At 37.3% G+C, this 24,666-nt stretch overlaps 1 protein-coding gene across 1 annotated transcript in view; it reads right to left on the reverse strand.

Moving 5' to 3' along the window:
* Nucleotides 1-1,028: 1,028 nt before the first annotated feature.
* The window catches only part of Nup155 (nucleoporin 155), a 58,256-nt gene continuing 34,618 nt past the window's right edge, over nt 1,029-24,666 (reverse strand). Inside the window, exons 21-35 of the mRNA XM_042690586.1 lie at nt 24,321-24,418; nt 19,969-20,099; nt 17,118-17,309; nt 16,278-16,416; nt 15,547-15,682; nt 14,351-14,504; nt 14,048-14,152; nt 13,169-13,323; nt 11,072-11,201; nt 9,504-9,617; nt 7,501-7,621; nt 7,125-7,235; nt 4,207-4,343; nt 2,893-2,999; nt 1,029-1,689 (exon numbers count right to left, since the gene is read on the reverse strand). Of these exons, the coding sequence (XP_042546520.1) occupies nt 1,551-1,689; nt 2,893-2,999; nt 4,207-4,343; nt 7,125-7,235; nt 7,501-7,621; nt 9,504-9,617; nt 11,072-11,201; nt 13,169-13,323; nt 14,048-14,152; nt 14,351-14,504; nt 15,547-15,682; nt 16,278-16,416; nt 17,118-17,309; nt 19,969-20,099; nt 24,321-24,418 (1,969 nt within the window). The 3' untranslated portion in view covers nt 1,029-1,550. The remainder of the gene's footprint in view (nt 1,690-2,892; nt 3,000-4,206; nt 4,344-7,124; nt 7,236-7,500; nt 7,622-9,503; nt 9,618-11,071; nt 11,202-13,168; nt 13,324-14,047; nt 14,153-14,350; nt 14,505-15,546; nt 15,683-16,277; nt 16,417-17,117; nt 17,310-19,968; nt 20,100-24,320; nt 24,419-24,666) is intronic.

Raw genomic sequence — 24,666 nt, forward strand, 5'->3', positions numbered from 1 at the left:
TTTTAAAAACTTTTTGACATGCACCCAGTGATATAATAAATAAAACATAGTACAACCAATAGCATAAAAAGGAAAGTAGAGTCCATATTTTTCCTTTTGTTAGCCCTAGTCACTTTGTTTCCTCCTCACTTGTCCTTATTATTGTGAATCACTTTTAGTTATTCCAAGTTGAACCACTACTAAATATCCCCATGCTGCTGATCACAAATATGGTATATAACATGTGAACACTGTTATATATTACAGACTGTGGTAGACAATTTGCTCCAGGGAAGTTAGAATGAACTTGTGACTTTGAAATTATGTAATCATTTAATCACAATCAAAAAAAAAAAAGAACCTCGGGGAAGGGAGGGAGGGAGGGGATGGTAGGGGGAAAACAATGGAGGGGGTAACAATGTTCAAGAGGAAGTGTACTCAGTACCTCACTCATGTAACTGTAACCCTCTGTATAGTAGCTTTACAATAAAAAAAAAAAAAAGATGAATTGAAGGGATAGCAATGGCGTGCTTTCCTTGCAACTACTAGGTTCAATCTCCAGCACCACAAACACATACAATCACAAACACATTCAAAAAGTAGAACACCAAAATTGTGCTTTTCACTTTGTACATTTGGATAAAGTTGATATGTTGTGGTTACTAAGGAAAATAGCAGACAGGAACTCAATCCATAAACTACAAAAAAAAAAAAAAAGATGGACCTGAACATGTAGTCATTTGCAAACCTGCCACGCACGGAATCCTATGCTGGACATCATCCTAAGCTTTTTATTTGGCAGATTCGAGGTAAGAATTTTTTTGTGCCAGTACTAGGGCTTGAACATAGGTGCTGCCCCTGAGCTTTTTTGCTCAAAGCTAGCAAACTACCACTTGAGATACAGTTACATTTCTGGCTTTTATGATGCTTAATTGGAGATAGGAGCCTCACGGACTTTCCTGCCTTGGCTGGCTTTGAACTACAATCCTCAGATCTCAGCCTTGTGAGATCCTGAGCTAGGATCACAGGCAGGAGACACAAGTACCTGGAAGGTAAGATTTTTTTTTAAATGAATTTCCAGTGATGATGATGATGATTGCTTGAAGCACACTCTGAGCACCAGAGCTCTAAATGAAAAAGTTGTCAAAAGATCAATGAAGATCTAGCTAGACACTAGGGGAAAATGGTATCTTCTTGTATATGTTTTTCGGGACATATAACAGTTCTAAGTTTATCATCTGCTCAGTCCTTGTCTTAAGAACACACATGATCTTATTTCAATTGTTTCTTAAACCATTTCTTTTGGCGTGTGGGGGTATGGTGCTGGACACTTGAACCAAGGGCACTGAACTATACCCTCAGCCCAAACTAATTACTATAAAAACCAACAGTAGGCATAAAAAAGAATTCATCTGGCAAATGTGCTGTTTGTAGATATTAGCCACTTTTAAAGAACATATTTCTATTAAAATTGTATCTAAATTCTTAGATATAGAACACCTGATTATCTGGACCCAGCTAAAATTTTATTTTACAGGCTGAAATTTGTGGGTAAAAATGCACTACAGTAATTAATGAAGCCGTTCTAATTTTGCTTGAAGGGATTTAAAATTCCCAGTAATAGCTTGTACTGTTGCTGAAGAACTCATTGATTGAAGTTCAACCAGATACCCACAGACAGCATCCAGGCATAGATGTGTAAATCTTCTTCTGTAAAGGAGAAGACACCTAGTCAATATCTGTACATTTAGAATCATTTCCTTTTAGAGGGTTTTCTGATACTATTATTGTCTCATAAAAACTCCAGGATAACCTGACTAAATAGCAATACTTGAAAACAGAGACAGAAACTTTGATAGGAAGTCATTTACCACCTAACCATTTTTCCATTTGAAGATTATAGTGAGGATTCTTCCTAATATTCATTTATTTACATTCTTTTGCCTTTTCCAAAAGAATAATTCTTAAAATAGCAATGAGATCACAAAGACATAATTGAAATGTTTTAATCATAGGTTATTAATTCAAAGCAGAATTTGTGTGTGTATATGTATCTGTCCTGAGGCTTGAATTCAGGGCCTGGGCACTATCCTTGAACTTGCTCAAGGCTACTGCTCTACCACTTAAGCCACAACTCAGCTTCTGCCTTTTTTGGTGGTTAATTTGAGGTAAGAGTCTAACAGAGTTTGCTGCCTAAGCTAACTCTAAACTGTGATTATCAGATCTCAGCCTCCTGAGTACCTAACTAGGAATACAGGTGTGAGCCACTGGTGCCTGACAAGAAATTTCTAACTACTTAATAAATTGTGTTCACTTGTAAAAAGGACTTAGGACAATGGTTAAAAATATTTTTCTTTTCTCCAAATATTTCTTTATTGAGATTAAGTGACTACATAAATTTCACAATACTATGGCATAGTTATACTTAGCTAAAGTCACAAACACATTTTAACCTTTACAATGAAAATCATCATTACCTATGATGTGCAGATGCACATCATCTGAATAGTCATTGCTAATGTACTTAAGCCCTTAAATCCCCTATACGTCTTCGTGACTCCTGTATCTTCCTATACTGTCTCCAAATTCATTACCCAGGTTATTTACAGAAACATTTAAAGCTTTTGAAAGCCTTTTTTTTTTGTCAGTCGTGGGACTTGAACTCTGGGCCTGGGCGCTGTCCCTCAGCTCTTCAGCTCAAGGCGAGCGCTCTACCACTTGAGCTACAGTGCCACTTCCGGTTTTCTGGTGGTTTATTGGAGATAGGAGTCTCACGGTCAATCCTGCCCGGGCTGGCTTTGAACCGCGATCCTCAGATCTCAGCCTCCTGAGTAGCTAGGACTACAGGCGTGAGCCACCAGCGCCCGGCACATTTAAAGCTTTTGAAGAATACAATAAAAAATTCATAGTTACCTTTCACAATTTACAACGTGGCTAGGATTCTCCACATATTTTGTTAAAAGTACATGGATACAATCCAAAAGATGCAATGGTTTCTTCACTCTGTTCCAGAATGGATCCTACAAAGAAAAAAATAAATATATATCCTTAAGACTCTTATCTCCAATTAACTATTAAAAATTTGGAAGTGGAGGTATGTATCAAGTAGTAGAATGCCTGAGTTCAAGCCCCTGTATTGCACACCTTGTCCTACCTCCATTAAAAAGGGCCTTGGAAAGGATACTATGAGCCGGGCGCCAGTGGCTCATGCCTGTAACCATAGCTACTCAGGAGGCTGAGATCTGAGGTTCACGGTTCAAAGCCAGCCTGGGCAGGAAAATCTGGGGACTCTTATCTCCAATAAACCACCAGAAAATCAGAAGTGGCGCTATGGCTCAAGAGGTAGAGCGCTCGCCTTGAGCTAAAGAGTACAGGGACAGTGCCGAAGCCCAGAATTCAAGCCCCACAACTGACCAAATAAAAAAAAAAAAAGGACACTATGAACTGAACTGAATATATGGGGCATATGACCGTGATCCAAATTCTCAGATGACTTTAAGCAGAAAAATACTGAGTTCTAGGCCCATGCAGACTACATGGCAAAACACTGTCTCAGTAAAAGAAAAACTAAAATCAACAGCAAAGAGTAAAAATAGTAAGAGAAAGAGAAAGAAGAGCAGTAGCATTGTTTGATGCTGTTATAAAAACCAAGTCAAATTAAATGGAGTTTTAAACTTTCGATATAATTCAATATACTTGATGTTTTTGATGAAGTTATTTGGAACAAACATTGATATTTTGTTCTTAAATAGCAAACCCTACATTTGATCCTTAATAATGAAAAAAATTACTAGCTAATAATTCTTTTTTTTCTTGGCACTGATATTTGAAATCATAGTTTCATGCTTGAGTTTCATGCACTCTACAGCTTTAACTATGGCCCCAGACTTGACAACTCTTAATATTGTGGATTTAAGCCATATCTTGGTTTAGCCTATTCTACAAAGAGCAAGTATATATAGTTAGGTATATAAATATTAAAAATATTAGCATTTCATTTTAATGATAAATGCCAATGCAACTTTCATCAGTTTAAAATCCTTAACGTATAATTTCCAATACTTAGCCAATAAATACCTGTTCAAACTATTTAGATATCTATAATATGCAACCAAAATACTTCACACAAAAAAATTTAAAAAAAAGAAACCCAAAATACCTCACACTATATCTAGAAAAAAGTTCTTTTACAGAAATTAATTTTATCACATTTAATATTTTCCTTACCCGTGATTTGAACAGTTGATCATAAACTTCTAGTAGTCGAGGTAATGGTACTCCAATTTCATTCATGGTCTGTATAACAAAGCCCACATCCCAGTTCAAAGTACAAACCTGCTGCTCTAAAAATTGTATAATAAAATCTAGGAAAGGAAAAAGAACAATTTTTTTTTCATTCTTGATACTAAAAGGTAGCTCTTATTCATAATTGAGTAATTTCTAGAGGAAAATCTTTTTTTTTTATTTTGAAAATACTGTACAGAGGGGTTACAATTACATGGGCAAGATAATGAGTACATTTCTTATCAAGCATTGTAGCTTCCTCCTTTGTTTCCCCTTCCCATCCTCCCTCCTTTGTTTCCCCTTCCCATCCCTTCCCATCCTCCCTCGAAAATCTTAAACTCAAAAACAATTTTTAGGAGCTGGAGTTATAGAATGGTGGCAAAGTACATACTTAGTATGCACAAGGCCCTACGTTCAGTCTTCAGCACCCCAAACAAAAAGAAAATTAAGACATCCACCAGAATAGGCAGTATAAACACAGGACAGAGATTAGTGGCTGCCTATGGCTGGAGGGTGAGAGAGAATGGGAAGAGACAAAGAGTAAAGGATTTCATTTTGGATGATGAAAACATCCTCAAATTAAATTATGGTAATAGACCTACAAGTTTGTGATATGGTAATCCATTAAATTATACATATTAAAGGTACTAAGAAGAAATGTTGACATCTTAAAAAACTTAGAAGACATAAAAGCTACAAGAAGAACAAAGAGAATGGAAATGTCATAGTGTTATTATAAAGGTGATGGTTACAATTACATAGTCAGATAATGACTATACTTCTTTTTGTTTTGTTTTAGTTTTTTTTTGCCAGTCCAGGGGCTTGAATGCAGGGCCTGGACACTGTCCCTGAGCTTCTTTTGCTCAAGGCTAGCTCTCTACCAGTTGAGCCACAGCAGCATCTTCTGGCTATTTCTGTTTATGTGGTGCTGAGGAATCGAACCCAGGGCTTCATGCACGCTAGGCAAACACTCTATCATTAAGCCACATTCCTAGCCCAGAACACTTCTTTTGGGACAATGTTACTCCTTCTTTCTCTCTTTCTCAATTTTTCCCTCCCATCCCCAGCCACATTTTCAATACAGTTAAGTACCACTGCTACATTTATTCACGCTTGTTTTTTTTAATAATTTTTAGTAACACAAAACTGCTAATATTTAATTCATTGATGCATTTTTGTTACTTCTATTTTATGACTGCAGAAAATTATAGATTGGTAAATGGCTTAAAATAGTTACCTATGTTCTATTATATATATATTCATATATACATTTATATATATATGTATATATAGTAACAAGGTTATGAAAGTGATTCAAGCAAAGTGCATGCCTGTAGTTCATATCTGTCAATCTAGCTATATTAGAGGCTGAGATTGTTGGCATCACTGTATGAAACCAGCCTAGGTAGCAAAAGTTCATGAGACGCCTTTTTCAACAAGGCTAAATGCAGTGGTATACATCTGCTATTCTAGTTACTGGGAAGCCTAACATAAGAGGACAACACCCAGGCAGGAAACAAATACCGTATGTAAAAAATAATGAGCAAAATGAGGACTCTCTCCGTATATTATCTTTAAAACAATTTAAAAAAACAAGCAACATGAACAGCAACAACAACAAATCAAGATGGGACTTGACTGGAGGGATGGCTTATCAGTAAGAGTACCTGCTTATCAAGCCTAAGACCTTGAGTTCAAAACTCCATACTCGTGTGTGTGCACGCGCGCATGCATGTGTGTATGCAGATGCACACCAGTCTTGGTGCTTGAACTTAGAGCCTAGGCACTAAATTTGAGCTTTTTTTTGCTCAAGTCTAGTAGTTTTTTTTTTGTCAGTCCTGGGGCTTGAACACTGGGCCAGAACGCTGTCCCTCAGCTCTTTAGCCCAAGGCTAGTGCTCTACAACTTGAGCTACAGCGCCACTTCCAGTTTTCTGGTGGTTTATCGGAGATAAGAGTTTAACGGACTTTCCTGCCCAGGCTGGCTTTGAACCGCGATCCTCAGATCTCAGCCTCCTGAGTAGCTAGGATTACAGGCGTGAGCCACCAGCGCCCGGCTAGTATTCTATCATTTGTAAAATTCCATAAAAAAAAAAACAAAAAACCCAAAGATGGATATAGTGGTACAAGCCTACAATCCTAGCACTACAGGAGGCTGGGACAGAAAGATTGTTAAACTCAAGAACCTAATGGGCTATGTAATGATCCTATCTGAAAACACAGACACACACACACACACAAAACACAGACACACATATACACACAAGGTTGGTTATCTAATTCAGCAGTAGAATGCTTGCTTGTTCTTGGCTTTATCTCTAATATGGGAGGAAAGAGGGAGGTAGAGAAAATATGATTGCACACGATGGTACAGAACTGTGATCTCCGCACTCAGGAAGCTGGCCAAGAAGACTGTTAAGATTGAGGCCAGTCTGGGTTATACAGCAAGCCTATCTTAAAAATAAATTAAGTTAAATCAAAGGAAGGAAAAATTAACTCAATGTACTAGAGATTAGTTGAAGTAATCACAAATTACTCATTCTTTTAAACATCAGCCATTTTTCTTTCCTCTTCAATAATTGTATTGGGCTATCCAACGGCATAGTCACTTATAGTCTGTTAGTCAACACAAACCTCAAATAGACAAATGAACTTAGAAAGCTAGTAGAAACTAGTTTTATTCTCAAAAAACTATGCTATTCTACAGGGATTTTTCTTTCTGTGAAGAAAACTAAAACTGAACTAAATAGACAACAAAACTCTCCATTCACAGAAAAGATTATTAGTATTTTTCAATGGAGAAAAATATCAAATTCTCAAAACAGAAAAGAAAACATGTCTGTACCTTGGGTCACTACTTACCTAAAGGAAAGAAGCGAGGGGTCCCAGCATAAATTTTGCCAAGGAGGACGATCTTTAGACTAAGAGCATGCATTCTATCTGGTGAGCTCAATGTTACACTATCATTCAGTTCTGTAAGAAACAGACATGTTAGTAAAATCACCAATTATTTTTCAATGTGAAATATTTATGTTGCTATTGTTTTAAGGTTTGTACCCCTAAATATTCACTGGAGTTACTTTTAGTACAATCATCCCTCCACTAAACGCAGATGCCTTCCACTTAATTTTTACTAAGACATAGTTTTCACAAGCCTTAGCAATATTAGCTCTTACTTAAATTCTTCTAGTAAGGCACTAGACAATATATGCTAATTGATCTAGAATTAAACACTTACCTTTCTCTATGATATCTTGCCAAAGTGTCTGCACCAATATGGGATCCGAATACCCAGCACAATGAATTATTGCAAGTTTACACTCTGCAAGTTTAAATGGGTCAGCAAATTCCCCATAAAGCTGTGGAAGGAAATATGAAAATTAAACATCCAACCAGAGTTCACTGTTTAGACCAAATATTCAGTATATCTAAAATATATGACAAGTTGGATATCCTTTATGCTTAGAAACAAAACATATACATGACAGTTCTCTATACTCATGTCTCCTCATTACCATTTCAGATTCCATATATGAGCAAAAACAAACCATATATGCTTTTCATTTTAATTTTCCTTGATCAACATGATCATCTCTAGTCCCATGCACTTTCCTACAAATGAAATTTCATTTTTCCATGTGACTGACTACTCCACCATGTATACAGGTATACATCATGTATACATTTTCTATATAAATTGATTTCAATTACTGTCTAACTAGACTGATTCCATGGCTTTGCAAGTGCTACACTAAACACGAGTATGCTAGAATCTTTCCTGTATGTTGCTTTAGACTCTTCTGGATATATGCTTAAGAATGACGAAAGTACTTTTTACTCCACATCTTCACCAGCACTAGTCTGTCTTCTTGACAATTGCCATTTTGACTGGGATAAGATGGATTCTAATGTGTAGTTTTCACTTCCATATCCTTTATACCTATGAATGTTATCCTGACTCAGCATCCTGACTACTGGGATTAAAGAGCATTTCAGATTAAGGAGACTCAACCTTCTAAGGATGGTGACTGTAGGGCAAATACATTCAAATTCATTTTATCAGTATATGTGCCATTTTTTTCCTGACTAGGAAAGAGATGCTAATGACATTTGTTATAGGATTATTGTATAAAGCAGGCATAAAGAATCACAGGAATAGACAAATCTCAAAGTAGTAATTCTGTTAAGAAGAATTATTGAAGAATGAACTGCTAAGAAGGGAATGGTACAGAAAGCAAAGCAAAGATACTTTTTTTCAGGGCAAGAAGCAAGGGCGTAAGTTAGTTTTTAACATAGTTCCCATGTGAACCTCGTAAGTTCTTTATAGTAACCGGCTTAGTAGATAAAGCTCAGTCTTTTCTGGGAGTCAGATGTAACAGCTCTCTCTCTTTTGTGGTTGGTCATGGGGCTTAAACTCAAGGCCTAGGCGCTGTCCCTGAGATCCTCTTACTCAAGGTTACTACTTGGAGCCATACGCCACTTCTGGTTTTCTGGTGGTTAATTGGAGATAAAAGCCTCACAGATGGGGCTGGGAAGGTAGCTCAGTGGTAGAGCGCTTGCCTTGCATGCATGAGGCCCTGGGTTCGATTCCTCAGCACCACGTAAGCAAAAAAGAAAAAAAGCTGGAAGTGGCGCTATGGCTCAAGTGGTAGAGCATTAGCCTTAAGCTGAAGAGCTGAGGGACAGTGCCCAGGCCCAGAGTTCAGGCTCCACGACTGGACCCAAAAAACAACAACAACAACAAAAAAAAACAAAAAACAACAACAACAAAAAAGCCTCACAGACTTTCCTAGCCAGGTTGGCTTTGAATCACGCTCCTCAGATTTCAGCCACCTGAGTAGCTACTATTATAGGTGTGAGCCACCTGTGCCCAGAAGTTTTTTTTTTATTTTGTGGAGATAAATTAATCTTTTCTATGATATAAAAACAAATAGTAGGTATAGGTGGCTCATGTCTGTAATCCTAGCTGCTCAGAAGGCTGAGATCTGAGGACTGCAGTTTGAAGCCAGCCTGGGCAGCAAAGTCCCCGTGAGACTCTTAAACTAACCATTCAAAAACTGTAAGTGACACTGTGGTTTAAGTGGTAGAGCACTAGCCTTGAGCACAAAGAGGCTCAGAGACAGTGCACAGGCCCTGAGTTCAAGCCCCACAACCAATAACAACCAAAACAAGTAAATGTAAAGCATGTAATTTTGAGAAAAAAGGTAACCCACTATACAACTCCACTTGCTTTTTTATTACCTTAGTTATGTCCATTAGCTCAGAATCCAGCTGAGAAACTGCATCTTGCACAGAAGAATGATGGGAATACTGCTTTTGTAGTGTTTCTTGTATTTGAAGTTGGATCCTAGCAACCTAGATTGGGCAGAAAACAAGATGTCTTATTTCTTTACAATAGGCATTTTATGACAGGTACTTAAATGACTTCTAAGCAACCAAATTTAAATTTATTAAAATTAGTAATATATAAATACAGATCTCTCCTGTACAAGACTGGTATAGTATCACAAGAGACTTTATCTCAATATAACAAATGTTATAAGAAACATTCTATAGCAGAAAACCTTGCTGGTCACCAATATCAGTGTTTCTCATGACTATAGCCAAACAAATGCCTAGACTGGACTTCATAGCTGCTTATGCAAGAAGTACATTATATGACTAAGTTCATTTCAAGGAATGAGTATTTCATGTCAGGATTCTGATTCTGAAAGAGTGAATGTACTGATGTTTTTCTTTTTCTTTCTTCCTCAAATAAGGCAAAAGCCCAAGGAGTAGCAGAAACAAGAATTTGGGTTTTATTAATCCAAGTGAAGGAAATTCAATCAGGAACATCAATTGACTTTTTGTGAACAAGTAACCTTTTGTACCATTTAAGGTTTTAGTCAATTCATTAAAAGCATGTTAGCCTACTCCATACTTAATAACTCCCTGAGTAAGGGATGATATGACATAACTACTAGTTATCTGAACAGTTGGGGGGGTCAAAAAAAGAAAAAAACAAGCCTATAGAAATGTCACAAAAGGGCTGGGAATGTGGTTTAGTGGCAGAGTGCTTGCCTAGAATGCATGAAGCCTTGGGTTCAATTCCTCAGTACCACATACACAGTAAAAGCTGGAGGTGGCACTGTAGCTCAAGTGGTAGAGTGCTACCCTTGAGCAAAAGAAGCTCAGAGAAGTGCCCAGGCCCTGAGTTCAAGCTCCAAGACTGGCAAAAAAAAAAAGAAATGTCACAAAAAAAGCTTACAAATTAATGTCGCTATGTCATATGTACTGATATCCTTAAAAAATTTCTCCCTTCCCTTCTTTCCTTCCTTCCTTCCTTCTCTCTCTCTCTCTCCTTTTCTTTTTTCTTTTGTCAGTCGTGGGGCCTGAACTCTGGGCCTGGCAGTATCTCCCAGCTCTTCAGCTCAAGGTCAGCTCTACCACTTGAGCCATAGCACCACTTCTGGCTTTTTCTGTGTATGTGGTGCTGAGGAATTGATACCCAGGGCTTCATGCACAGTAGGTGAGCACTCTACCACTGAGCCGCCTTTCCAGCCTTCTTTTTTTTTTTGAGACAGGATCTCATGGTATACAGTTTAGACTGGCCTGGATGAACACCTCCATGATAATCCTGCCTTTATTTCCAAGTGCTAACAGATAAAGAGTCATCACATCTAGCTTCCTTAAAAGACTTATACATAACCATGAAAATAGAAGTGACTAACTTCTATAAACCTATTATTTATCTATGAAAGACAGAAAAGTAAAGCACCCATGTGGCTACTATTCTATGTAGACATAGTATAAATATCTTTACAACTTACTTCCATTTTTTCTTCTAATTCATGTAGGAATTCACCATCTGCAGCTATTGATGATATTGCAGTGGAACTTTTGGCACTAAGAATTGCTCGAGCAATATATTCTAGTCGTTGTTGAAGTGAAATTTCTGTGCTAGAAGTCAAAGTCTCAATTTTAGTTACAAGATTTTTCAAGAACTAAGATATACTATTTTAGCTGGGCACTGCTGGGTCACACCTGTAATCCTAGCTACTCAGGAGGCTGCGATCTGAGGACTGCAGTTCAAAGCCAGCCCGGGAAAGAAAGTCCATGAAACTCTCTCTCTCTTTTTTGGGGGGTCCAGTCATGGGGCCTGAACTTTGGGCCTGGGCGCTGTCCCTCAGCTCTTCAGCTCTAGGCTAGCACTCTACCACTTGAGCCACAGTGCCACTTCTGGCTTTTTTCTTTTTGCTTATCTGGTGCTGAGGAACCAAACCCAGAGCCTCATGCATGCAAGTAAAGCGCTCTACCACTGAGCCACCTTCCCAGCCCCTTCGTGAAACTCTTATCTCCAATAAACCACCAGAAAACCAGAAGTGGCACTGTAGCTCAAGTGGTAGAGCACTAGCCTTGAGCTGAAGAGCTGAGGGACAGTGCTCAGGCCCAGAGTTCAAGCCCCACGACTGACAAAAAAAAAAAAGATATACTATTTTAAACCAAGTGAACATAAAAGGCCATATGAAACACAAATTAATTACCCTGACTTTTTCCAAAAATTAAATTATTTTAGAGTTCAAATAAAAGATCAAGTTTTAGAAAACATACATTTGCTTCTAAAAAATTATATATATATATATATATATATATATGTTTTTATTAATTTTGGGGGGGGGAGGGTCATGGGGCTTGAACTCTGGGCCTGGGCACTGTCCCTAAACAATTCTTTTTTTTTTTCTTTTTTTTTTTTTGGGGTCCGGTCGTGGGGCCTGAACTCTGGGCCTGGGCGCTGTCCCTCAGCTCTTGAGCTCAAGGCTAGTGCTCTACCACTTGAGCCACAGCGCCACTTCTGGCTTTTTTCATTTTGCTTATGTGGTGCTGAGGAATTGAACCCAGGGCCTCAGGCATGCAAGGCAAGCACTCTACCACTGAGCCACCTTCCCAGCCCCTGTCCCTAAACAATTCAACGCAAGGCAAGTGCTCTACCAGTTCAGCCACAACACCACTTAAAAGTAATATATTTTAAAGGTTCAGTTCAGAACATGAAAACTCAAATTCTAATTAGATGTGGGGGCACATGCCTATAATCCCTCAAGTAGGAAGGCTGAGGGAAGAGACTCCTGAGTTCAAGGCCAGGCTGGGCTAAATAATGTGATTCGGTTTGAAAATCAAAAATAAAGGGGAGAGGGGTAGTGAAACCACAAGTAGCTAGAATTACATGTGAGAGATTTTGGTGCCTAACATAGAATGGGATTTATTTACTTAGAAAAGGATCTACTTAAACTGCCTTTCACCATAATTATAATGACTATAGTGATATACTTTCAAAAAGGACTCAAATGAAAGTTTCCTCCTCTTTCTTCCAAAATACGATGAATTAGTTAATTAATAATGATAGGCCATTTGAGGCTAAACAAAAAGTATCTATACATTCAGGAGCTCTGTTATTAACATTTATTTATTTATTTATTTGGTACAGCTTATACATTCAAAAAGTATGTACTGACAGAAAGGAAAAAGTAATGCAGTAGTTGAATAGTATTATTATTATGGAAAAGACTGTGAGAATTAAAAAGTGGATTTATATATGCCATTTCACACACAGAAGAAAGTGAGTTAAATATATGTAGGAATGCTCTTAAAAAGTTATAGTAATTTAAAAAGCCAGCAGCTGGTATTCATGTCTATAATCCCAGCTATACAAAGCTAGCCAGGGCAGGAAAGTCTGAGAAAGAGTCCTAGTCTTGAACACAAAAGCTCTGGGATAATGCCCAGACCCTGCACTCAAGCCCCAAGACCAGCACCAAAAAAAAGAGAATTATAAATTTTTGGAAAATCAAAGAAAAGCATTTGATAGGACCTGTGAAATCTGGATATAACTAAGCCCTGTCTTCATATTTCACTATGAGAATACTGTGTCATACCTATGCATATCAGCCAATTTGGACAGGACACGAGCAGCATTACTAAAACTTCTGTTCTTCTCATAATACCTCCAGAGTAAATCCATGTAACGAACTTTGTTTTGATCCACTTTGGCCATTCGGACTAGATGTGGCTCCAGAAATGGAGAAGCAATCTAGAAATTATACAATTATTCAAAACAATCTCTGACCGCCTAGCTGGTAGTCAGAAAAGACAACTGTAATTTTGCCTTTTTTCATGAAAACAATCAAAATTATAATCATTAGATGAAAGGAGGATTTTCACAATATAAATGATTTTTGTTTTACCATAGTTAATGAGGAAGTTCAGATAAAAATTATATCAGACTGATGAATATAATTGACTATACAAGTGCAAATTCTGCTCAAGTAGAAATATACAATAGGCCCTCGGTTTGCTCCCACTAGGAAGTAAACTACTTGAAGAACTGAAACCAGCAAGGAGTGATTATTTATTCAGCTACTGCAACACAGCTACCGATTCCCATCCATCCTTGATATCAAATGCTGTTTTCATTTTATAGATCAGAGAACATGAAAACATGTTTAAAGTCACAGAGTGCCTTAATGGCAGAACTAAAACGAAGTTCAGATCTCTGACTTTATAACACAGTGATTTCTACTTCACAATATAAATTATCTTGATAAAAAATACAATTCAACAGTAAAATTAAAGTATATATGTACTAACATATGTATGTACCAAACTCTGTATGTACTAGCATACATAGCATCTAATAGACACAGAATGAAAAACTGAATTTACCATACTGAGTATGTACTAATGTAATGCTACTTGAAGATATAAATTAAAATACAAATATAAAATATAAATTAATAATAAATTAACATTTTTACCTGTAGCAGCTTATCTGCAAGGTCAGCCTGTATCAGCCAATTATAAAGAGCAATACTAAAGAGCTCATCCTTGGATCGCTGAGCCAATTTGAGCATGTGTTCAAACTAAAATAAAACAGTGAAAATTAGCATGGATAAAAATGCTTCCTTACTGGGCATCACAATACATTATTTCCAAATCTATGGGGAAAAAATCAGGTTAAATACTTCCTAAGAGTGATTGCTTTTCCAAAAATAATTATATCACATCAAGCAAAACTTTTAAAAAACTACTTCCACATGGAAATATGCTATGTCCCTTACATGATGTCCTGCTTCTTCATTACTCAGCATATTGGGATCAGATGACAAGACTGGAGGACCAGGTTTTTTTGGTACACTAGGAGACTGAGGAGCTGCCTTACTTTGATTTACTAGTTCTTGAAGTGTATCTGTAATGCATTTATAACTGTTTAGTCTAAAAGAAAATGGAGAAGGAACAAATTATTATTTATATATAAAGCAATTAATATATTTTATCTACATTAAACATACACAAAAAATTTGAAGTATTTTGACAAATACATGTATGTATTTGTTTTTAAAATAATACATATGTTATGCTTTTTCGATAGGTTTGAGAAATGTTTGGTTAAACATAGAAGAGTAAAGCCATAAAATGAATGTATTGACAAAGAAAAAGTTTAACAGTTAATGCATTTCCTTTACTGACATTCATGTTTCCTGTTAACAATACAAATGTGTGAAGATTTTAAAAAATTATCTTAAAGTAAAAAACCCTGAATTCAAGTTCTAGTACTGGGCCCAAAGAATGGATCTAATGGTAAATTGCCAGCTGAGTGAGCAAGCTGATCAACTAGGAGTTCCTGAGTTCAAACCCTAGTATGGGTGAAAAAAAAAAAGAGAAAAAGAGAGAAGGGAAGAAGGAGACAAAGTTGGAAAGACAGAAGGAGGGATGGAAGGACATTCATAACGTGACTTAAGGAACTGTAACCCATTCAGTCAGAACTGTAATCGGTTACAATTCCTTAAGTCAGGTTATAATGCAACCCCTTTATAAAACTACTTAAAACTACAACTAATAACAACAATAAAAGAAAATAAAATATGAAAAAATCCACTCCTTTTAAATAAAGTACTTTCACTTAGAAAAAGAAAGCAGGCAATAGTGAGAAAGGGATGGTAGTGAAACCAGTTCTGTTCTCAAAAAAAGGAATTATTTAAAAAAAAATAACATCAGTAAACTCTATAAAAGGCTGATAACCTTCTTTTTTTTTGGGTCTGGTCATGGGGCCTGAACTCTGGGCCTGGGCGCTGTCCCTCAGCTTTTCAGCTCAAAGCTAGCGCTCTACCACCTGAGCCACAGCGCCACTTCTGGCTTTTTTCTTTAGTGGTGCTGAGGAATTGAACCCAGGGCCTGACGCATGCAAGGCAAGCGCTCTACCACTGACCACCTTCCCAGCCCCAAGGTTGATACCTTCTAAGGCTTTAGTACTTACCTTTCTTGGAAAGCCTGGTGTCCAACTACATCTTCTTCTGGTTCTCCGTGTTTATAGAAATGAAGTCCAAGCCCCTGAGGATCTTTTTTCTCTGCAGCAGTAAGCGAAAGTTCTACCACACCCTCATAAAAACGCACTAATGGGAAAGAAAACAGACAAGAGCCGAGAATTTATTACTAAGCAGAATATATTTTCCCTTATCTAGCATAGAAAAACAATCATCAACTCCATGTCTCTATTGATTACTTTAGTGAAAACAGAACATTTCTGATGCGATTACCAGTCTACATGACTGGAAAGCAGCTATCAAAATAGTGCTTCTTGAAAAACGTTTTCTCATTAAAGTAACAGAAAGGAATTCTTTATTTTGGAGAAAGGGAGAAAATGGTGGGATTCAAAATAATACCGATATTATATCACAAACAATTTGATTTAGTTTTAAAGGCTCCTAGCAGTTTTGATTTTTAAAATTAAGTCAAAAAATTAAAAAATATTAAAAGTATATGAGACAGTACTTTTAACTAGACAATGATTACAACTCTAATGTTCCAAAGTTACATACATCACGCTTGGTGTAGCTTCAGAGGTAGAGATTTGCTAAGCACGTACCACAAGACCCTGTATCTGATCTGATCTCATCACCAAAAAGTTTTCAATTTCAAAATATCATTTGGGGAGCTGAGTTATTGTCCTCTGAGTTAAGTAAAAGACAAGAACATTTAGTTTCTCACCTTGTCTATACTGAACACAAACATTGGAAAGGTCCACTTGATTACTGATTTTTTGATATTCCTTTAATGATTCTCTTAACATTCTTTCTTTCTCAATCTTATTTTGAACTTGTCGGGAACGCTGAAGAAGTTCATTTGCCTAAAAGAAATGACAGAAATTTTAAAAACATAAAATCAAGCAGATATATGATGCTGTCAACAGAAGCTTCAGCTATGGCTAAATTTATATGTAGTTCATTATCATATAAGTAAAAACTCTACAAACTTACTTCTTCTTAATTTTAGGCAGAAAAGTTTTGATCAAAAAAAGACTAGCTATTCTTAATTCCTCTCACAAATATTTTAAGCAAGACAGTTCTGTCTGGTAATTCTCTTGCCTAGTCAATACATTATTGGTCAGCAGGCAGTCCGTATGACACTGATTTACTTATTTTTCCACCTGTAGGAAAGGATCAATAAAAATTTCCCCATTAACTTTAAGTAACTACATATTTACCTAAAATCTTAGTGGTTATTTTTAATTTTTATGCAAAGAAACAAATTGCTAATTATTAAACTTCCTTATTCCCCCTTTTCTTTTTTAAAATATTCCAAATGGTATCAAAGATTCTCTATATAAAACATTAAGGGTTTAAGTACATGGATTTTATGAAACTATGTATTTGAACTTTTTTAGATAAGGATTCTGAATCCAGATATACTAAAAGATTCTTTTGAGATCATTTTTTGAATAAAGCAAGACAGTTCCTGATTTCTATTCTTGATTTTCATTTAGATTATACTATAAAACTTGTAAAAAAAAAAACCAACAACACAGAAACAGTTAAAAAAGCATCATACCTTAGAACAAACTGCATCATCAGTGCTATACAGAAGAGGGCAGATGTCCTGTAAATGTGAGCTAATGCCATCCACAGCAGCATTATCTCTGATGTAGCAGTTGATAAGAGAAGCAATTAATGCTCCAGTGAGTTCTTTGTCCCTGATTACAAGATCTTTAAAGGTGGTAATCTTCAATTGTTCTTGCAATTCCTAGGAAGAGAAAAATCTTTTCTATCGAAACGAGGGAAGAAGTGACTCAGTTCAAAAAGAAATGTACGGGGCTGAGATGGTGATTCAGTGGTTGAGTGCTTGCCTCGCATGCATGAGGCCCAGGGTTTGATTCCTCAGTACCACATAAACAGAAAAAGCCAGAAGTGGCAATGTGTCTCTAGTGGTAGAGCACTAGCCTTGACCTGAAGAGCTGAGGACAGCACCCAGACTCAGAGTTCAGGCCCCACAACTGGTTTAAAAAAAAAAAAAATGCATTGCCGAGTGCCCATGTATCACACCTGTAATCCTAGCTACCCAGGAGACTGAATCTGAGGATCATGGTTCAAAGCTAGACCAGGCAGGCAAGTCCTGAGACTCTTATCTCCAATAAACCACCAGAAAACCAGAAGTGGCACTGTGGCTCAAGTGGTAGAACGCTAGCCTTGAGCTGAAGAGCTCAGGGAAAGCACCGAGGCCAAGTTCAAGCCTCATGACAGACCAAAAAAAAAAAAGTACTAATTACCTGACTTATGTAACTGTAAGCTCTCTGTATATCACCTTTACAATAAAAATAAAATTATCAGTATAGTATATTTATATGCAGAAGTAATTTGCATGACTTAAAATAATCTAAACCTAAATAGGTTTTGTAATTTAAAGGACAAAGTAAGTGCGGTTCACTAGTAGAACCCTAAATTCAATCCCACCACTAAAAAAAGGTATCAGAGAAGCAATTCTGCAAACGTGCATAAAATCAACCCATACTGTAGCTATGGTACAAGCTTCTAACTCTATCAAGGCCAGGTTGAATAAAAAATAAAGCCATATCACATGACTTTAGTGACAACCAGGAAGATACCATCCCTTCATTACATCTAAAAAAATCATGAGATAGGGCTAGAGGGGAAAGGAAATGGTAGAGCATTTGTTTAGCATGTAGCAGGACTGTATTTGAACCCAAACGCTGCAAATAAGTAAATCTTGATTTTTTTTATTTTTCCTAAATAAAGTTATAATTCTATTTGAAAGGTTTTAACATAGAGTATGATCTTCATTTTGAGCAATTTGGCTTTCTACAATAGAGTTCCAATGTATTAAGATAAAAATATACTGTTTAATGAACTGATAATATTTCTAAATTTCAAAAATACCCACAATATGATCAAATCTTTGAAAAACATTTAATCTGCAACTCTTGAAAATATAAACTGGTAAGGAAAGAACGTTTTGAAGATGGATCACAAATTATTCACAGTCTAAACCATTATTTACATTAAGTTTACCACACAACAAAACTGAAGAACAGTAGATTATCTGGTATAGAAATGAAAATTATTTTTGTGACTAAAAATAACAGATTCAATTTTCAAAAAGTTAAAAAAAAATCTGCTTAAAAATATCAAACTGGCTAGGGGCAATGATTCAAGTGGTAGAGGACCTGCTTAGCAAGCACAAGGTCCTAGGTTCAAAACCCCAGTACTGCAATAAAAAAGAAAATAATAAGCCAGGAGCTGGTAGCTCACCCCTGTAATCCTAGCAACTCAGAAGGCTGAGATTTGGGAACTGAGGTTCAAAGTATTGCCATTAAAAAAAAAAAAAAAAAAAAAGCTGGGTGTTGATGGCTCATTCCTACAATCCTGTCTATTCAGGAGAATTGTGGTTCAAAGCCAGCCCAGAAAAGAAAGCGTATGAGATTCTTAGCTACAATTTACCAGTAAAAAGGCAGAAGTGTAGCTGTGGCTCAAGTTGTAGATCATGGGGTAGGGTTAGAGGTAGAAGCAGGGAGAAGGGAAGAGGGAGAGTTTCCCTCAACAAAACCCTAGACTACTTGCATGCTAGTGAAAGGAACTGTAGATTACTTTCTAACTTTGAAAAATGGCACCTAGAGAGTCAAGATTTCACCGTAATCAAACAACTTTAGAAGAAATAGAAAACTTATTTTTCAAGAATTAAAGTTAACAACTGCTGAAGGAATCATGTTTAGAAAATTACCATTTTGTCACCCTAAATAAATCAAGAAATAATTGTCAATAGACGGGAAAAATGATTAAAATCTGATGGAAAATATTAAAATGACAGTATAAATTCAGCTAGTTTGGCTGGTTGAACCTAGTTATCTTTTGCATACTAAAAAGTAAGACAAGCCCCTTTATGCCTCATTATATAGTTGATGAACAAACCATTCAATACCTTTAAAAAAATGCAGTTAGTGTGTGTGTGTGTGTGTGTGTTTAAAAAAATGCAGTTAGTGTGTGTGTGTGTGTGTGTGTGTTGTATATGCGCTGGTACTGGGGCTTGAACTAAGGGCCCACCCACACTGTCCCTTAATGTGCTCAAGGCTAATACTCCTATCACTCAACCCACAGTTCCACATTTGGCTTTTTGGTGAGTAATTGGAGTTAAGAATCTCATGAACTACCTGCCCAATTGTCTACAAACTTTTATCCTCCAGATATTCAGTTTCCTCAGGAACTAGGATTACAGGCATGAGCCACTGGCATTTGGCTACATTACCACATTTTTGTATACTCTTTATAATGTACTAATTTTTATCATAAACTAAGCACTACCCAAACCAAAGTATAAAATTTAAATCATGCAACAACAACAAACATCACCTATTAACTTTGTGATCCTAAAGAAAATATACGAACTTTACCTTTTGAAGTTCTCCTACAATGATGGTAAACTGATGTTCACAAAGCAGTTTCCATAAAGCCAGAGCCTGGTATGATTTTCTCACCAACTGCTGGATTGCCTGAAGTGAAACTTTTTCACTCAGTTGAGCCTCTAATGAATGACAAAATGCAACTTGTGATATTTCATAAAATGACATAGATTAAAATAGATTATTTGCTTTATTTCAAATGAAATCAACAGTTATAGTTGAAGTTTTGTTACTCTCTTTTCTGCCCCCAAACGCACACACACACCAGTTGTTGTAGTGTATGTACATAAAAACAATAATGCTGTGTTCTTAACAATTACTTTTTTTTTTTAACCACTTTATACATTGACAAGCTACCCATATTGTAAATATAAATCAAGTAAATTTACTTTTATTTCTGAGTTTTTTATGATGAGAATGTACCCTAATTCAACCCATTTTATACCTGAAGGACATTTAGATTGTTTTCAGTGGTTTGCTACTAAAATAAAAACCATAAATATCCTCAAGGGATATCCTGAAGGGCTAGGAGTGTGCCTCAAGTGTGAGTGCAAATCCCAGTACAATAAAAAAAAGTTTTGTGGCGGGTGCCAGTGGCTCACGCCTATAATCCTAAATACTCAAGAGGCTGAGATCTGAGGATCACAGTTCAAAGCCAGCCAGGGCAGGAAAGTCTGTCCAGGCCCAGAGTTCAAGTCTCATGACCAACAAAAACATAAAACAGGGGCTGGGGAAGGGGGCTCAGTGGTAGAGCTCTTGCCTTGCATGCATAAGGCCCTGGGTTCAATTCCTCAGCACCACATAAGCAAAAAGAAAAAAGTGGAAGTGGTGCTGTGGCTCAAGTGGTAGAGCAGTAGCCTTGAGCTGAAGAGCTGAGGGACAGAGCCCAGGCCCAGAGTTCAGGCCCCATGACCGGACACCCCCCCCCCCAAAAAAAAAGTTCTGTTTTGTTTTTTAAGTAATTAATAGTATTTATCCAGCAAGAAGGAAATTATGTTGTTTGAACTAAAGTGACTGGAGCTAGAGATCACCATGTGGAGCAGGGTAAGCCAAGCTCCAAAATCCAAATATTTAAGAGAGCTACCTTGTCCTCCAACCTGTAAGACACAGTGAGAATAAGAAAGGATAGACAGATAGACATAGATTTAAAATTAATATAAAAAGAACCAGATTCATGGGCTGGGAAGGTGGCTCAGTGGTAGAGTGCTTGCCTTGCATGCATGAGGCCCTGGGTTCGATTCCTCAGAACCACATAAGCAAAAAGAAAAAAGCTGGAAGTGGCGCTGGGATCAAATGGTAGAGTGCTAGCCTTGAGCTGAAGAGCTGAGGGACAGCGCTCAGGCCCAGAGTCAGGCCCCATGACCGGACCCCCCCAACCCCTCCAAAAAAAGAACCAGACTCAGACATTAAAGTAAGGACACTAAAACATTAAAACTAGCTCCCTTCCCAGCACACATACTTTTACATATTAATTTACAAGAAAAAGAGACATAAAAGAGGTTACATATGTAACTATCATGCTCATCCTAATGTTAACTTGCTATGAGTCTGTTGAAAGTGTTTCTTTTCCTAATAAACTTTCCTACCACAGCCAGGCACTGGTGGCTAAGATCTGAGGATTGTGATTCAAGGCGAGCCTGGACAGGAAAATCTGTGAGACTCTAATCTCCAGTTAACCACCAGAAAACCAGAAATGGAGTTGTGGTTCAAAGTGATAGAGCACTAGTGCTGGGTGAAAGAGCTTAAGGGACTACCCACTAGCCCCAAATTCAGGCCCCATTACCACCACCACCACCACCACAAAACTTTCCTGTCACTAAAAATACAAACAAACAAACAAACAAAACACCACCAAGAAAAACTCTAAATAGCAGGCTTTTGCTCACATATAGAAACTAAACCTAAAATGTCAGTAACAATACTGGGACATTATAAGTGTGAAGGGGGACTAGCTGGGGAAGAGGCAGATGAAACAGGAGAAAAGGGAGAGGGTACTGGGAGACGAGGTGAACATGACAAATACATCATACTATAGATATATCTATATACACACACATACACACATGAAGATGGCATAATCAAAACCACTACTGTCTGGAAAAAGTGGGAAGAAAGGGAGTAAGGTAATATAAAAACAAAAACAAAAAAGTCCATGGTTTTCTAAAGGTACAGTAATGTTTCTCCAGGACTGTTTCTCAACCCTGAAATTATAATACTCATTGAAAGGTCATGAAATCAATTCATTATAATAACAGCTTTTGTTCTATCCTCTTAAGTAGAAAGGAGAATTTTTTTAAAAAGAGGATATAGGTAATAGAATTTAAAACAGGTGAGGGGCTGGGAAGGTGGCTCAGTAGTAGAGCGCTTGCCTTGCATGAGGCTCTCGGTTAGACTCCTCAGCACCACATAAGCAAAAAGAAAAAAGCTGGAAGTGGTGCTCAAGTGGTAGAGCGCTAGCCTTGAGCTGAAGAGCTGAGGGACAGAGCCCAGGCCCAGAGTTCAGGCCCCACAACCAGACCCCCCCCAAAAAAAGTGAAAGTAATTTCTAGAAATTTTGCCTGAATTATGTGTTAATATCTTAGCTGATTTGGCATTGTGGTTCAGTGATATCAAATATTTGAAAATTAAGACAGGCGCCAGTGGCTCACGCCTGTAATCCTAGCTATTGAGGAGGTTGAGATCTGAGGATCATGGTTCAAAGACAGCCTGGGCAGGAAAATCCGTCACTCTTATCTCCAATAAACCACTAGAAAACCGGAAGTGGTGCTGTGGCTCAAGTGATAGAGTGCTACCCTTGAGCAAAGCTCAGGGACAGTGCCCAGGCCCTGAGTTCAAGCCCAAAGACCAGCAAAAAATCAAATATAAAATATTTGAATAGTATGTGTGAAGTTGTATGTTTGCTTTCAGCAATAAAAACAAAACAAAAAGAAACCATAAACATCTGAGTTAACATAAAATGAATATATTACTATTGTGGAGAAGGATGTTTGATGAAAATGATGTGAAAGTGGATGCCAGTGTCTCATGCCACTGTAATCCTAGCTACTCAGAAGGCTGAGATATGAGGATCAGGATTCAAAGCCAGCCCAGGCAGGAAAGTCTGTGAGACTTTTATTTCCAATTAACCACTAGAAACCAGAAGTGATACTGTGGCTCAAATGGTAGACCACTTGCCTTGAGTTGAAGAGTTCATGGACAGTGCGTAGGCCCAGAGTTCAAGCCCCACCACCGAAAGAAAAAAAAAGAAAGAAAATCACATGAAAGATGGCTGGCTTTAAGAGCATACATTTAGAGGTGGGGCATGGTGATTCATTTCTATATAGCCCCCAATTTATGAGGGAGGCAGATATGAAAGGATAGAAGTTTAAGGCAAACCTGGGCAAAACGAGACAATACCTGAAACATAAAAAAAAAGCAAAAGGGGCTATAGGCATGGGGTAAGTGGAAGAGCCTACAATGCACAACACTGAACAGTACAGTACAACAGTACAGTACAACCAAATAAAAACAAAGAGACAGATGGTGTGCCTGTATTTTTCAGCTTTTAGTAGAGATAACAAAACTATTCTTCAAAATGGCTCAAAGTATAAATTACCAGCAACAGGAATACTTAAATTTGTACCAATTCTCACCTGGTAATAATCTTAAGGTTTATTAATGTACCATTAGCAGTTCAGAAAGAAGGATTTACAAAATGATATATATAAAACCATGGCCAGTAGGAAGGGGAGAAAGTAATTTAGGACAAATGCAAATGAGTGGCTATTTAGGAATGAAAGAAATTCTACCAATCAGAAATACTGGGCTTCAAAAGTAAAAGCACAAGAACATAGAGCAAAAAAACCCAAAAGATGGGAAGAGTTCTGGAGATTATTAACTATTCAAAATACAAGACATTACTGAACTGTGCACTTTAACAGTGTTATGAGGCATTTATGTCATCACAAGGAAAAGCAATCACAATGAAAATCATGTTTCCTAGCAGTAAACAGACAAAAATTTATGGGCTAAAAAGGAATATAAATTATTTTCATATTTTCTCTATTATACTAATGATACTTTAAAACCTTGTGTTATCACAGAAACTAAATCTTACTAAGAACCTTCTATTGTTTCCCATTCAAGGGGGCTGGAAAGTTGGCTCAGTGGTATAGTGCTTGCTTTGTATGCATAAGGCCCTGGGTTCAATTGCTCAGCACCACATACACAGAAAATGATGGAAGTAGGTGCTGTGGCTCAGGTGGTAGAGTGCTTGCCTTGAGCTAAAGAGCTCAAGGACAGCACTTTAAGTAATGAAACTCTTCAGAGGGTCCTGTACAAGTATAATCAGAAGAAGAATTTACCATGGAACTTCCTCTGCAACTCCTGTTGCATTTGCTGAGTATTTCCATTTTCAGGACGCATGAATCCTATCAGTCTTTGCTGCACTTTGGTAGTAGTACTGAAAAGAAATCACCAAATATGGTTATGTAGTTAACAGCTGCACTATATTACAATGGAATTACAACAGAATTCAATCATGTATACAAAAAAAATAGTACATAAAAATATGTAAGTGGGGGCTGGGAATGTGGCCTAGTGGTAGAGTGCACAGAGTCTTGGGTTCAGTTCCTCAGTACCACATAAAAGTGGCACTGTAGCTCAAGTGGTAGAGTGCTAGCCTTGAGCCCAGAGAGACTTAGGACAGGA

The sequence above is a fragment of the Dipodomys spectabilis genome, unplaced genomic scaffold (genome assembly GCF_019054845.1).
Source record: "Dipodomys spectabilis isolate Male_0828 unplaced genomic scaffold, ASM1905484v1 ptg000138l, whole genome shotgun sequence".
Taxonomy (NCBI): domain Eukaryota; kingdom Metazoa; phylum Chordata; class Mammalia; order Rodentia; family Heteromyidae; genus Dipodomys; species Dipodomys spectabilis.